This window comes from Scyliorhinus torazame, chromosome X (assembly GCF_047496885.1).
Source record: "Scyliorhinus torazame isolate Kashiwa2021f chromosome X, sScyTor2.1, whole genome shotgun sequence".
Classification (NCBI taxonomy): Eukaryota; Metazoa; Chordata; class Chondrichthyes; order Carcharhiniformes; family Scyliorhinidae; genus Scyliorhinus; species Scyliorhinus torazame.
The window spans coordinates 34760929-34776930 of NC_092738.1; the positions used below are offsets into that span (position 1 = coordinate 34760929).

Sequence of the window (16002 nt, forward strand, 5' to 3'; positions counted from 1 at the left end):
CTCAATAGGTTTGTTAAACTAGGTGATTTCACTCGCGGGAATATTACTCTGTCACAAATTCACACTAAAATCACTTCCTCGTTCCTTCTTGCAGGGTCCAACAGGTGTGACTGGACCGAAAGGTGCACGAGGTGCACAAGGCCCCCCTGTGAGTATGGTTTCATTCTGTTAAAGCGTTCAAACAAAATTAAAATGGACAAATATTCCCCTTGATAACTAACATGCTTTGTCAACCAGCGACACCTCAAAATTCAAGCCCTCATTTACATGTGTTTTGAGAGCCTGAAGCCACGAGCTGTCAGCCAATCAGTAATATCGCAATTATGTGTTAGGAGGCAGGAACTGAGAACTGGAAGTTAGGGACAAGCAGCTGGGAACTGCTGAAGGCCAGGAGCTGACTGCAGGAAGTTGGAAGCATGGAGTTACTGGGAACTAGCTAATGTGGCAGGTTCCAAGTTGGAAACAGCTGCAATCAGAAGCAAGCAACTGGCTCGTAAATTTATTTAAAAAACTTGAGCTACTTGTTATTTGTCTTACCTCCGAAATATAGTCACCGACTGGCTGCACCAGATTGAACAGAGCAATTTCTGTTGTAGCTGCTTGACTTAAGTATCTTGAAAATACCAAAGCAGATCTGTGATAAATGTCTCACTCCAGACACTTCAAATACTCTACATGAGGCCAAAATGAGATCGCCGGGGGGATCTCACTCTCCCCTTGCCTTTGACAGCCACATATTTCAGAGGAAAGACTTTTAGAATGTTCTTTGGTGACCCTATTCAGTAACAGTTAGATGTTATAAAAATCCAGTTATAACAAGTATTGTACATCACATACTGCACAGCACATTGGGCAGAACTGACCATCGTAGGTAACAGATAGATTGCATCGTGTCATTAATTTTCAAACTTTATCATTATCTCAACCCCTCAAACCCATGTACACTCTCCCCTATCATTGACTCTACCCCCCCCCCCATTCACTCCCCTCCCACACCCCCATGTACACTCTCCCCCATCACTGACTCTACGCCCCATTCACTCCCCCCCCACACCCCCATGTACACTCTCCCCTATCACTTACTCTACCCCTCATTCACTCCCCCCCCACACCCCCATGTACACTCTCCCCTATCACTGACTCTACCCCCCATTCACTCCCCCCCCACACCCCCATGTACACTCTCCCCTATCACTGACTCTACCCCCCCATTCACTCCCCTCCCACACCCCCATGTACATTCTCCCCTATCACTGACTCTACCCCCCATTCACTCCCCTCCCACACACCCTGTACACTCTCCCCTATCACTGACTCTACCCCCATTTAATCCCCTCCCACCCCCCCCATGTACACTCTCCCCTATCACTGACTCTACCCCCCATTCACTCCCCTCCCACACCCCCATGTACACTCTCCCCTTTCACTGACTCTACCCCCCATTCACTCCCCCCCCCACACCCCCATGTACACTTTCCCCTATCACTGACTACCCACCCATTCACTCCCCTCCCACACCCCCATGTGCACTCTCCCCCATCACTGACTCTACCCCCCATTCACTCCCCCCCCCACACCCCCATGTACACTTTCCCCTATCACTGACTACCCACCCATTCACTCCCCTCCCACACCCCCATGTGCACTCTCCCCTATCACTGACTCTACCCCCCATTCACTCCCCTCCCACACACCCTGTACACTCTCCCCTATCACTGACTCTAACCCCCATTCACTCCTCTCCCACACCCCCATGTACATTCTCCCCTATCACTGACTCTACCCCCCATTCACTCCCCTCCCACACCCCCATGTACACTCTCCCCTATCACTGACTCTACCCCCCATTCACTCCCCTCCCACACCCCCATGTACACTCTCCCCTATCACTGACTCTACCCCCCATTCACTCCTCTCCCACACCCCCATGTACACTCTACCCTATTACTGACTCTACCCCCCCCCATTTAATCCCCTCCCACACCCCCATGTACACTCTCCCCTATCACTGACTCTACCCCCCATTCACTCCCCTCCCACACCCTCATGTACACTCTCCCCTATCACTGACTCTAACCCCCATTCACTCCTCTCCCACACCCCCATGTACATTCTCCCCTATCACTGACTCTACCCCCCATTCACTCCCCTCCCACACACCCTGTACACTCTCCCCTATCACTGACTCTAACCCCCATTCACTCCTCTCCCACACCCCCATGTACACTCTCCCCTATTACTGACTCTACCCCCCCCATTTAATCCCCTCCCACACCCCCATGTACACTCTCCCCTATCACTGACTCTACCCCCCATTCACTCCCCTCCCACACCCTCATGTACACTCTCCCCTATCACTGACTCTACCCCCATTTAATCCCCTCCCACACCCCCATGTACACTCTCCCCTATCACTGACTCTACCCCCATTTAATCCCCTCCCACACCCCCATGTACACTCTCCCCTATCACTGAATCTACCCCCCATTCACTCCCCTCCCACTCCCCCATGTACACACTCCCCTATCACTGACTCTACCCCCCCATACACTCCACTCCCACACCCCCATGTACACTCTCCCCTATCACTGACTCGACCCCCCATTCACTCCCCTCCTACACCCCCATGTACACTCTCCCCTATCACTGACTCTACCCCCCCCATTCACTCCCCTCCCACACCCCCATGTACACTCTCCCCTATCACTGACTCTACCCCCCCATTCACTCCCCTCCCACACCCCCATGTACACTCTCCCCTATCACTGACTCTACCCCCCATTCACTCCCCTCCCACACCCCCATGTACACTCTCCCCTATCACTGACTCTACCCCCCATTCACTCCCCTCCCACACCCTGATGTACACTCCACCCTATCACTGACTCTACCCACCCATTCACTCCCCTCCCACACCCCCATGCACACTCTCCCCATCACTACTGACTCTACCCCCATTTAATCCCCTCCCTCATCCCCATGTACACTCCCCCCTATCACTGACTCTACCCCCCATTCACTCCCCTCCCACACCCCCATGTACACTCTCCCCTATCACTGACTCTACCCCCCATTCACTCCCCTCCCACACCCCCATGTACACTCTCCCCTATCACTGTCTCTACCCCCCCCCATTCACTCCCATCTCACACCCCCATGTACACTCTCCCCTATCACTGACTCTACCCCCCATTCACTCCCCTCCCACACCCCCATGTACACTCTCCCCTATCACTGACTCTACCCCCCATTCACTCCCCTCCCACACCCCCATGTACACTCTCCCCTATCACTGACTGTACCCACCCATTCACTCCCCTCCCACACCCCCATGTACACTCTCCCCTATCACTGACTCTACCCCCCATTCACTCCCCTCCCACACCCCCATGTACACTCTCCCCTATCACTGACTCTACCCCCCATTCACTCCCCTCCCACACCCCCATGTACACTCTCCCCATGTACACTCTCCCCTATCACTGACTCTACCCCCCCCCATTCACTCCCCCCCACCCCCATGTACACTCTCCCCTATCACTGACTCTACCCCCCATTTAATCCCCTCCCACACCCCCATGTACACTCTCCCCTATCACTGACTACCCACCCATTCACTCCCCTCCCACACCCCCATGTACACTCTCCCCTATCACTGACTCTACCCCCCATTCACTCCCCTCCCACACCCCCATGTACACTCTCCCCTATCACTGACTCTACCCCCCCATTCACTCCCCTCCCACACCCCCATGTACACTCTCCCCTATCACTGACTCTACCCCCCTCCCATTCACTCCCCCCCACCCCCATGTACACTCTCCCCTATCACTGACTCTACCCCCCATTTAATCCCCTCCCACACCCCCATGTACACTCTCCCCTATCACTGACTACCCACCCATTCACTCCCCTCCCACACCCCCATGTACACTCTCCCCTATCACTGACTCTACCCCGCATTCACTCCCCTTCCACACCCCCATGTACACTCTCCCCTATCACTGACTCTACCCCCCATTCACTCCCCCCCCACACCCCCATGTACACTCTCCCCTATCACTGACTCTACCCCCCATTCACTCCCCTCCCACACGCCCATGTACACTCTCCCCTATCACTGACTCTACCCCCCATTCACTCCCCTCCCACACCCTGATGTACACTCTACCCTATCACTGACTCTACCCACCCATTCACTCCCCTCCCACACCCCCATGTACACTCTCCCCATCACTACTGACTCTACCCCCATTTAATCCCCTCCCTCATCCCCATGTACACTCTCCCCTATCACTGACTCTACCCCCCATTCACTCCCCTCCCACACCCCCATGTACACTCTCCCCTATCACTGACTCTACCCACCCATTCACTCCCCTCCCACACCCCCATGTACACTCTCCCCTATCACTGACTGTACCCACCCATTCACTCCCCTCCCACACCCCCATGTACACTCTCCCCTATCACTGACTCTACCCCCCATTCACTCCCCTCCCACATCCCCATGTACACTCTCCCCTATCACTGACTCTACCCCCCATTCACTCCCCTCCCACCCCCCCCATGTACACTCTCCCCTATCACTGACTCTACCCCCCCCATTCACTCCCCCCCCCACACCCCCATGTACACTCTCCCCTATCACTGACTCTACCCCCCATTCACTCCCCTCCCACACCCCCATGTACACTCTCCCCTATCACTGACTACCCACCCATTCACTCCCCTCCCACACCCCCATGTACACTCTCCCCTATCACTAACTCTACCCCCCATTCACTCCCCTCCCACACCCCCATGTACTTTCCCCTATCACTGACTCTACCCCCCATTCACTCCCCTCCCACACCTCCATGTACACTCTCCCCTATCACTGACTACCCACCCATTCACTCCCCTCCCACACCCCCATGTACACTCTCCCCTATCACTGACTCTACCCCCCATTCACTCCCCCCCACACCCCCATGTACACTCTCCCCTATCACTAACTCTACCCCCCATTCACTCCCCTCCCACACCCCCATGTACACTCTCCCCAATCACTGACTCTACCCCCCCCCATTCACTCCCCTCCCACACCCCCATGTACACTCTCCCCTATCACTGACTCTACCCCCCATTCACTCCCCTCCCACACCCCCATGTACACTTTCCCCTATCACTGACTCTACCCCCCAATTAATCCCCTCCCGCACCCCCATGTACACTCTCCCCTATCACTGACTCTACCCCCCCATTCACTCCCCCCCCACACCCCCATGTACACTCTCCCCTATCACTGACTCTACCCCCCCATTCACTCCCCTCCCACACTCCCATGTACACTTTCCCCTATCACTGACTCTACCCCCCATTCACTCCCCCCCCACACCCCCATGTACACTCTCCCCTATCACTGACTCTACCCCCCCATTCACTCCCCTCCCACACCCTGATGTACACTCTCCCCTATCACTGACTCTACCCCCCATTCACTCCCCCCCCACACCCCCATGTACACACTCCCATATCACTGACTCTACCCCCCAATTAATCCCCTCCCGCAGCCCCATGTGAGAGGCGACTTTATTGAGACATATCAGATTCTCGGGGGGGTTTGACAGGGTCAATGCTGAGAGGTTGTTTCCCCTTGTGGGAGAGTCTAGGACCAGAGGACAGAATCTCAGAGTGAGGATGGGGGGGTCACCCATTTCAGACAGAGATGAGGAGGAATTTCTTCTCTCAGAGGGGAGTGAATCTGTGGAATTCTTTCCCGCAGAGAGCTGTAGAGGCCGGCTCGGTAAGTATGTTCAAGGCTGAGGTCGACAGATTTGTAATCAGTGAGGGAATCGAGGATTATGGGGATAAGGCGGGAAAGTGGAGTTGAGGATTATCACATCAGATAAGTCATAGGCCGGAATTTTCTGGGCGTTCGCTGGTGGCAGGTTTCTCTGGTCCCGTCAGCAACGCACCCCTGGAAGCCATTTTCCTGGCGGTGTGGGGGTGGCATCAATAGGAAATCCCATTGACAGTGACAGGAATAGAGAATCCCACCGCCAGCAGATGGCGTTCCACCGAAAAACACACAGAGGCCAGAGAATCCCACCCAAGATCTCACTGACTGACGGAGCAGGCTCAGTGAGCTGAATGGCCCATTTCCGCTCCTTTGTCTTATTTTCTCATTCTGATCTCATCGTCATCTTTTCTTTCTCCATTTTAGGGTGCAACTGGTTTCCCTGGCGCTGCTGGCAGAGTTGGTCCCCCTGGTCCTAATGTGAGTAACGTTCAGGGTTATTCCTTTTGTTGCTGTGGAAAGAAAGTATCCTTGGGAAGTGGGCAATGGTTAAAACAAAAGAAATGTGTATTTTTATGAAAATAACTCAATAGCAGTAGGGCATGACAATTAATATCAATGCTCTGGGTTTGGAATGGAGATAATCAGCCAGCGTTTCTCTTCCTGCACACAGTCCAGTGTCCTTTGCTGAGAAATGAGTGTGAGCATATCAGGGTGATGACAGATCAGCCCTGGCGCTGATACGTTCCACGACTGACAAGCCTCGACTCACTGTCTATGCTCATCATGAGAAATGGAAACTTCAGTCCAACACTACCCTTGCTGTGGGTTGAAGACACATATAATTCAGATATTGCAAACCCACACAGATATGATACTCAGGCTGTAAGGCCGACATATGCCAGATGGGAGGAGGTTGGTGGTAGGGTTGTCCGGAAGGCTTTATCCTGCAAGCATTCTAACGGATAAGCAGGAAGAGTTGGGCACGGGAGGGTTGGAAGAGTGAGGGGTATTATAATAATCTTTATTGTCACAAGTAGGCTTACATTAACTCTGCAATGAAGTTACTGTGACAATCCCCTCGTCGCCACATTCCGGCGCCTGTTCGGGTCACAGAGGGAGAATTCAGAATGTCCAATTCACCTAACAGCACGTCTTTCGGGACTTGTGGGAGGAAACCGGAGCACCCGGAGGAAACCCACGCAGACACGGGGAGAACGTGCAGACTCCGCACAGACAGTGACCCAGCGGGGAATCGAACCCGGGACCCTAGCGCTGTGAAGCCACAGTGCTAACCACTGTGTTACCATGCCGCCTATGAATTGGAACATGGATACGGAGGCCTCATTGCCATTACAATATAAATCCTGAAAGCAAATGAATATTGAATTAAATGGACCTCATTTTAAAATCGTGTCTATATAGCAATTCAGTGAATCTTAACTGTTGGCCAGTATTAAAAGGCACTTTGTATCATTTTGGATTTTATTAAATACCCAGCCGAGATTCCTTTTATCCATCCCTAAAATTCCTGTTGGTAAGTTTGTTAATGACTGCATCTCTTGCTGCAGGGTAACCCAGGCCCAGTGGGTCCTCCTGGTTCTTCTGGTAAAGATGGTCCTAAAGGTCTGCGTGGTGACCCTGGTCAAGCTGGACGTGCTGGTGACCCTGGTCTTCAAGGGCCAGCTGGTGCTTCTGGGGAGAAAGGTGAACCCGGTGAAGATGGTCCTCCTGTAAGTATAGAATGAAAGATATTGAGAAGTAATTATTGCCTCTTTATTTTTCATTGCTAAAAAGATTTTATTGTTTCATTTTGTTCTCATACCTTCTGCTTCACAGTATAAAGTTCATGCAAATAAGTGCTGTTTCTCATTCTCTGGTAGGGTCCTGATGGTCCTTCAGGTCCACAAGGTTTGGCTGGACAGCGTGGTATTGTAGGTCTTCCTGGTCAGCGTGGAGAAAGAGGTTTCCCTGGTCTCCCTGGTCCTTCTGTAAGTATAGCATGACATTACATGAAACTAACTTCTTCACTTTAAGTACAATTCATCCTGGGCGGGATTTACCGACCACCCCGCTGTGTGTTTTCCGGTGGCGGAAGCCCACCAGCGGGAACTACCGGACTCGCCACCGTCAACGGGAAACCCGTGCGCCAGCGTGGTGAGGCCGGAATTTCCCGCCGGCGTGAGCAATCAGTAAATCCCGCCCCATAACATCACCTTACTGAGGGAAGTGATTCACTCAGCAGGGGGTCATGTTGTACTCTCAGTAATGGTGAAGCGATCAGACTCAACAATGCCCATACTCGCAAGATCCAGGGGGTAATTCACTCGAGGTGGCATTAATTGGTGCTCACAAAGGATAGTTCATTATAAAAGTAAAATAGAACATGCAGTTTATGCTTTTCAGTACGAGACATTCACTGAGTAATGTTAAAACGTATAAACAAATCAAATGACGTGCAGAGCAGTCCTGTAATAAATACAGTACTGGTATCTGTTCCGTCATATATAATATAAGTGTATCTATTCTGTAATATGCAGAATACAGAAATCAGTTTGTAACATTGCAGACAAAAGGCCTGCAATATATATTGTACAGTGAGCTGTCTGAATAGAAACATAGAAAATAGATGCAGGAGTAGGCCATTCGGCCCGTCGAGCCTGCACCACCATTCAGTGTGATCATGGCTGATCGTGCAAATTCAGTATCCCACTCCCACTTTCTCTCCGTACAACTTGATCCCTTTAGCCGCAAGGGCCACGTCCAGCTCCCTCTTAAATATATCCAACGTACTGACCCCAACAGCTTTCTGTGGGAGAGAATTCCACAAGCTCAAAACTCTCTGGGAGAAGAAGCTCTTCCTCATCTCAGTCCTGAATGGCCCACCCCTTATTCTTAGGCTGTGACCCCTAGTCACAGATGTATGTGCAGCCTGGAGAATATATTAAAATATCTGCAGTATAGAGATCACTCTTGAATATAGACAGGATAATGATAAACTATAGCATAAATACAATATCGAAACCAGTCCTGTAATGTACAGTAGAGAAGCTAACCTAATGCACAATAAATAGTCTGTCCCCATAGAATATACTGTACAGTGTCCAACCCTGTAAAATGTACACAGTATAAAGACTGAGGCTGTAGAGTGTAAAATATACAAACCAACCCAATACTGTATAGGGACCAATCTTCTCAAATCTACAATATAGACACCAGCCCTGGAGAATTCACAGCACATAGTCAAACCCGATAAAATATACAGTATAGGGTCTAGCCCAATCAAATGTACAAAGACTGTGGTGTAGATTGTACAGTATAGAGATAGGCCCTATATAATGTACAGTATAGAGACCAACCCTTTATAATAATTTACAGTATAGAGACCAGTGGTGCAGAATGTACAGTATAGATAACAGGCCTATGGAATGTACAATATAGAGACCCGACCTGTAGAATGTACAGTATCGAGACCCAGCCCTATGCAACGTAAAGTATAGAAACCATCCCCATAGAATGTACAGTATAGAGACTTTGCCCTGTCGAATGTGCAGTATAGAGACCAACCCTGTTGAATGTATAGTAGAGGGACCCGGCCCTGTAAAATGCACAGTATAGAGACAACCCCAATAGAGTGTACAGTGTAGAGACCAGTCCTGTAGAATGTACAGTATAGAGACCAACCGTATATAATGTACAGTATCAAGATAAGCCTTGTATAACATACAGTATAGAGACCAACCCAATATAATGTGCAGTATGGAGATTAGTTCTATTTAATGTGCAGTATACAGATCAGCCCTGCAGAATGTACAGTGTAGGATCCAACCCAATAGAATGTACAGAATAGAGACCACTGGTGTAGAATGTCGATCATCCCTGTAGAATGTACAGTATAGTCCAGCACTATAGAATGTACAGTACAAAGACTCCTCCCCGTCAAATGTGCAGTATAGAGACCAACCCTGTAGAATGTATAGTGTAGGGACCCATCCCTGTAGAATGAACAGTATAGATACCAACCTTATAGAATGTACAGTTTAGAACCCAGTGGTGTAGAATGTACAGCATAGAGAGCCTCCCTATAGAATGTACAGTACAGAGACCAGCCCTATAGGTTGTATGTTTATGGAGACCAGCGGTGTAGAATGTACAGTATAGAGACGAGTGGTGTAGAATGTACATTATGGAGAACCACCCTATAGAATGCACAGTCCAGAGACCAGTGGTGTAGAATATAAAGTATAGAGATCAGACCTACAGAATGTACAGTATGGAGAACCGTCATGTTTAATGTACAGCATAGAGGCCAACCCTATAGAATGTACAGTCCACAGAATCCCTACAATGCAGAAGGAGGCCGTTTGGCCCATCGGGTCTGCACTGACCCTCTGAAAGAGCACCCCACCTACGCCCAACCCCCACCCCATTCCCGTAACCCCACCTAACCTGCACATCTTTGGACACTAAGGGGCAATTTAACACGGCCAATCCACCTAACCTGCACATCTTTGGACACTAAGGGACAATTTAACATGGCCAATCCACCTAACCTGTACATCTTTGGACACTAAGGGACAATTTAACATGGCCAATCCACCTAACCTGTACATCTTTGGACACTAAGGGACAATTTAACATGGCCAATCCATCTAACCTGCACATCTTTGGACACTAAGGGACAATTTAACATGGCCAATCCACCTAACCTGCACATCTTTGGACACTAAGCGACAATTTATCACGGCCAATCCACCTAACCTGCACATCTTTGGACACTAAGGGGCAATTTATCATGGCCAGTCCACCTAACCTGCACATCTTTGGACACTGAGGGACAATTTAGCATGGCCAGTCCACCTAACCTGCACATCTTTAGACACTAAGGGACAATTTAGCATGGCCAATCCACCTAACCTGCACATCTTTGGACACTTAAGGGGCAATTTATCATCGCTAATCCATCTAACCTGTACATCTTTGGACACTAAGGGACAATTTAGCATGGCCAATCCACCTAACCTGCACATCTTTGGACACTTAAGGGGCAATTTATCATCGCTAATCCATCTAACCTGTACATCTTTGGACACTAAGGGACAATTTAACATGGCCAATCCACCTAACCTGTACATCTTTGGACACTAAGGGACAATTTATCATGGCCAATCCATCTAACCTGTACATCTTTGAACTCTGAGGGACAATTTAGCATGGCCAATCCATCTAACCTGTACATCTTTGGACACTAAGGGGCAATTTAGCATGGCCAATCCATCTAACCTGTACATCTTTGAACACTGAGGGACAATTTAGCATGGTCAATCCACCTAACCTGCGCATCTTTGGACTGTGGGAGGAAACCGGAGCACCCGGAGGAAACCCACGCAGACACGGGGAGAACGTGCAAACTCCACACAGACAGTGACCCAAGCCGGGAATCGAACCCGCGTCCCTGGCGCTGTGAAGCCACAGTTCTAACCACTGTGTCACTGTGCCACTACAGTCATACTGGTAGGAAAATAACAATGCAGACGGAAACCAGCGGAACTGTACAACCCAGCCAGTGGTGTAGGATATACAGTAGAATGTCCAGCCCTTTAGAATGTACAGTATAGAGACCAGCCTTATAGAATGTACCGTATAGAGGCCATTCATGTAGGATATACAGCATAGAGACCAACCCTATAAAATGTACAATATAGAGATCAGTGATGCAGAATATACAGTATAGAGACCAACCTTATAGAAATTGCAGTATAGAAACCAGTGGTGTAGAATATACAGTATAAAGACCTTCCCTATAGAATGTGCAGTATGGAGACCAGTAATGAAAATGGAAAATGAAAATCGCTTCTTGTCACAAGTAGGCTTCAATGAAGTTACTGTGAAAAGCCCCTAGTCGCCACATTCCGGCACCTGTTCGGGGAGGCTGTACAATATACAGTATAGAGACCAGTCCTGTAGAATACACCATATAAGGTCAATGATCTAGTACATTCCATTATGGCCTGTGTTCTCGATCACACTGTGTAGTGAATCACAGCTTGCAATGGACCACACTGTCTACTTCTTGTTAATGCAGTCTGGATCACATTTGAGCACTGGAGCATGTTGAGCCTTGGATTCCAATGGTTGTTGTATCACATTGAATACTGATTATATTGTGTACTGGATCATGTTGAGTACTGGGCCATGGTGGTTATTAGAATATGGTTTACAGTGGCTTAATGTCTTCTAGATAACCACCAGGACTCAAACTCTAAAAACAGTTTGATGTTTATTATGCACCTTTGAATGTAAAATATATTGTGTTAGAATGCAAGGTGAATGTTTCAGAAAACTTTGGTTCGCCACACCATTAGTCAGCAGATACTGGTCAGGTGCTATAATTATTGGTCTTTAAGAGCTGCACATTAAAGGCTAGCAAGTACTGTTTTTGCACTGATGAAGGTTTAAATGAGCATTGCAAAAGGTTTCTAAGGGTTGCAAAGCACGAGTTGGCTGAATTGCTTCCGATGCAAGACAGCAGGCGCTATAATGATCGCAAAATGCAGCATCCAGCGAAAGTAGAACATCAATGATCATTGCCAGCACATTTCTTAATGAAAAAAGAGGTTTGTATCATGTCTCGCAGAAACAGCTCAAAGCGCTTAAGAAGCAACAGTTTACTTCCAAAAATGGTCTGACTGTTGTTATGCAGATAAATGCGGCAGCAAACAGCAAAAGAGTTGAATGATCAATTAATCTGTTTTTGATGGTTTGGGTTGAGCGCTAAGCAGCTGCTTAAAGCATTGAAATAGCGCATGTCAGCCCAATGCAGCTGTTTCCACAGCAAGTTTCCTCGGACAATGGAGTGTACAAGGCACAGGAAGCACCATTTTGACAACCAGGCGCTAAAGGCTTTAAAAAAAGGAATAAGCGAACAAATGCCTGCATGGAGGGCCGTTCCTCCTCAAATACCTGAGTCAGCAGGTATGGAAAGAAATCGTGGAGCATGTAAATGCTGTTTCCAGAGCCCACGGCACCTGGCAATGGTGTCAGGAAGAAGATGGCAGATCTCAAGAATTCGGCTAAGGTAAGTCAATAAATATTAATATGCACCTGCGATAAGGGGACATGCAAAAAAAGTCAACCCTGGCAAACCTCTCATCCTTTCTTGCTTCTCTATAAAAACTGGTATGCAGAGGTTAACCAGTGCAGCACTGCCTTGAGATACAAGGGCAATGAATGGTTAGCATGAATTGGGATATTTATGTACAAGAGAGATGTAATTCTGAAGTGTTTATGCCGATTTGTGTGTACTTGACAATTCCAAAAGGGGATTTAGACATTGACTGTTGAGAACTGAATCTAGCAGGGTTATACCCATTTAATGAAAAACATCTAATATGTCACAGAAACTGTACAGCTTTATGACATTGTCTGTACTCTGTGTACATTCAATATATCAATACTGTTCTTCTACTTGCAGGACAAGATGGCCTTCAATCAGCGAGAACAGTGCTGCAATAGAAGCCCCCTACCCTATCCAAGAACGCCACTTTGGAAATATTACGCAGGGACAGTATAGAGGGAATGGGGGACGACAAAGCTGGAAGCCTCCGACAGGTTCATGGCTAGTACCATAATATTCATGTTATATAATTTTGACCTGTTCAATGACTGCCATTCACCTACATGTTCAACCTAAGTAACAGTGCAGATAATACCATGGAATGACACATTGTCTTCTCTTTTCACAGAAGTGGAGAAAGAGAGTGTAGCAACAGCTAGTGTTTGCGAGAAAGGCCACAACTCACAGCACTCTGTATCACAATCATGCTCTACCAAACGTCAAGAACAGTTACACTGCCCATTGGATGTAGATGGTGAGGTTCAGGAGGGGTCTCAGGGTAAGTTACAACTCATTGGCGAGGAGGAGAAAATGATGTTGGCGGACTAGGCATTTGCTGATCAAAAGTCCAGCATGGTTACTGGCCCTGCTGATACACCTCGGGATTTTGATCTCATTGGACCTGCTTACAATCAGACATTGCTGTTTTAGCAGATTATCCACTTGTGTCCATGGAACATTCACTGCAAGGTCTTGAAAGGATTGTGGAGGAGTACACTACCTAGATCTGAGCAGTCATGGATGGATGGCTGTCTGCACTGCAGTTGTCCATGGAGTGGAATTTCTAGAGTGCAAGTCATAGGCAAAGTGGAGCATCTCTCACGAATGTTCACACTGCCACGATAGAAACCTTGAACTCAAGTTTTAAAGGTGCTCTTTTTGTCACACTTGGAGATTGGATACAGAAAACTTTGAGTAAGGATTCAGAAACCTTACAGATACCAAATGTTCTGTTCCCACAATCAGTGGACATGTTGAGGCACTGCCCAGGGGCAGATAGCAGTTAAAAAACAAACAGATTATTGGCTCTGATGATGACCCAGACCATCAGGCATCCCTTCACAAGTGGCGATAGAGGTGCCCGAAAATAGACAGGAACAGCCCGAGCCATCTGCAAAGCTACTGGAGTTCTTACAACATGGAAGGTCTCATGCTACCACAATCCTGACAAGCCCACAATGGAATCCAGCAGCCAGATAACTCGCTAGAGGGGATGATTGAGGAGGAGACGAGGTCGGGCAGGTGTTGTACTCCACACACCAATCCACAGGTACAAAGTGCAAGCACTGACAACATTCACTGAACGCATAATGGTTGGAATAAAAACACTGGATTTGATTTGTACATTGTTCGATGTGTTTCTTTGCTGCCTCCGTGTCATATTTTGTTTGATGAAACTCACGTGAGGCACTTTGGGACACTACATTGTATTAAAAGTGCAATATAAATATAAGCTGTTATTGTTGTTTATTTGTCTTCAATCAGCATATCACAGGATCCTGGATTCAGTTGAGGATAGATCATAGTTGAGGATCTGCAGAGGAAAGTGCAACTGCAGCTGGTTTTAGGGGTGTGTCAATGGAAGACGATTTGGATGGGAGGTTGTATACTGGTCTTCCCTGCCAGCTCTGCATTTCTTTATTCACACTCAAACTTTTGTCACGTCTGTTCTTCCTCCATGGTCTTTCCAAACTGAAAGAGAAAAAAACCCTGCACTGAAGTTCTCACCTTACATCGTCCCAAGTGTTTAATTTGCAATAAATTGCTTCTGAAGTGCAGTCGTTATTGATATCCAGGCAAATGTGACCGGCAAGTTTGCGCACAGCAAGATCGCACAAATGGCAAATGAGATATGTGACCAGTTAATCTGCTTTTGGTGGTGTTGGTTGAGGCTTAAGTAATGGCAAGGGTAACAGGATAACTCCCTTTTCTTGGAATAGCACCATGTTAACATAGTGTTAACATAGGCCATGTGCTCAAGCCCGAGAGTGGTGTTAAGCCCATAACTAATTGAGACAGGCTGACAGAGCAAAGTTAGTCAGCAGTTTATTGTTACTTCTGAGACCCTGGGAGGCCTGTATTGTAAGGTATCACCTGATCAGTCATGATACCAGAAACACTGCTTTAAGATCCCAGTGGTACGTTCTATGATTATTTGGCTGTAATTGTGCTCACAGCTTTGCTGGATATCATGAATCCTGCTTGCTGAGAATGCTCTTGGTCTCCCAGGAACCATCCTTCCTCTCCTTCCCCTTCAAGTAACGGTGGGACCATGCATACCATAGTGATCCCTGGGCTCTGAGAAATCCAGTAGAATTCAGCTGACTTGTCACATTGCTACATTTGTGGCTAAAGTTGTGACATAATGGAACCTGCTGGACAATACACCTGCCACCTCCTTGATACATCAATGGTCAGAAAACTGGCCGAGTCCAGACCTAGAAGGACTGGAACACATAAAAGTCACAGACTTTGTATGCTTTGGTCATTGGCATGTACCATGTGACTACCTAGAAGTCAGCACTGAGGAGATGGCACTGCTCTATCAATACCTCCTAAATTTACCCTCAGCCGCCAATGCCGACATTGCTTAATTATTTGCAGATCATTGTGCCTGGATTATAGCCCAATGTGTTGTGTATTTGTGCAATGCCACTGTCAACCTTCTGGGCAATCTTACATCCAGGACTGTCACTTGCGGTCTTGCTGGTCCTCCTCAGCCAATTGAATGCAAGTGATGCACTGATTCCAACGTATGTGCCGTACGAGGGACAGTGGGTTAGCCCTGCTGCCTCACGGCAACAAGGACCCCGGCCCCGGGTCA

The 16002-nt window shown here is 48.2% G+C and overlaps 1 protein-coding gene across 2 annotated transcripts in view; it reads left to right on the top strand.

The window, feature by feature from the left end:
* Positions 1-16002, top strand: part of col2a1a (collagen, type II, alpha 1a) — a 106157-nt gene that overhangs the window by 75336 nt on the left and 14819 nt on the right. For both annotated transcript variants that reach the window (XM_072494048.1, XM_072494047.1), the window contains 4 exons: positions 95-148; positions 6209-6262; positions 7354-7515; positions 7666-7773. In XM_072494048.1, coding sequence (XP_072350149.1) covers positions 95-148; positions 6209-6262; positions 7354-7515; positions 7666-7773 — 378 coding nt within the window. The remainder of the gene's footprint in view (positions 1-94; positions 149-6208; positions 6263-7353; positions 7516-7665; positions 7774-16002) is intronic.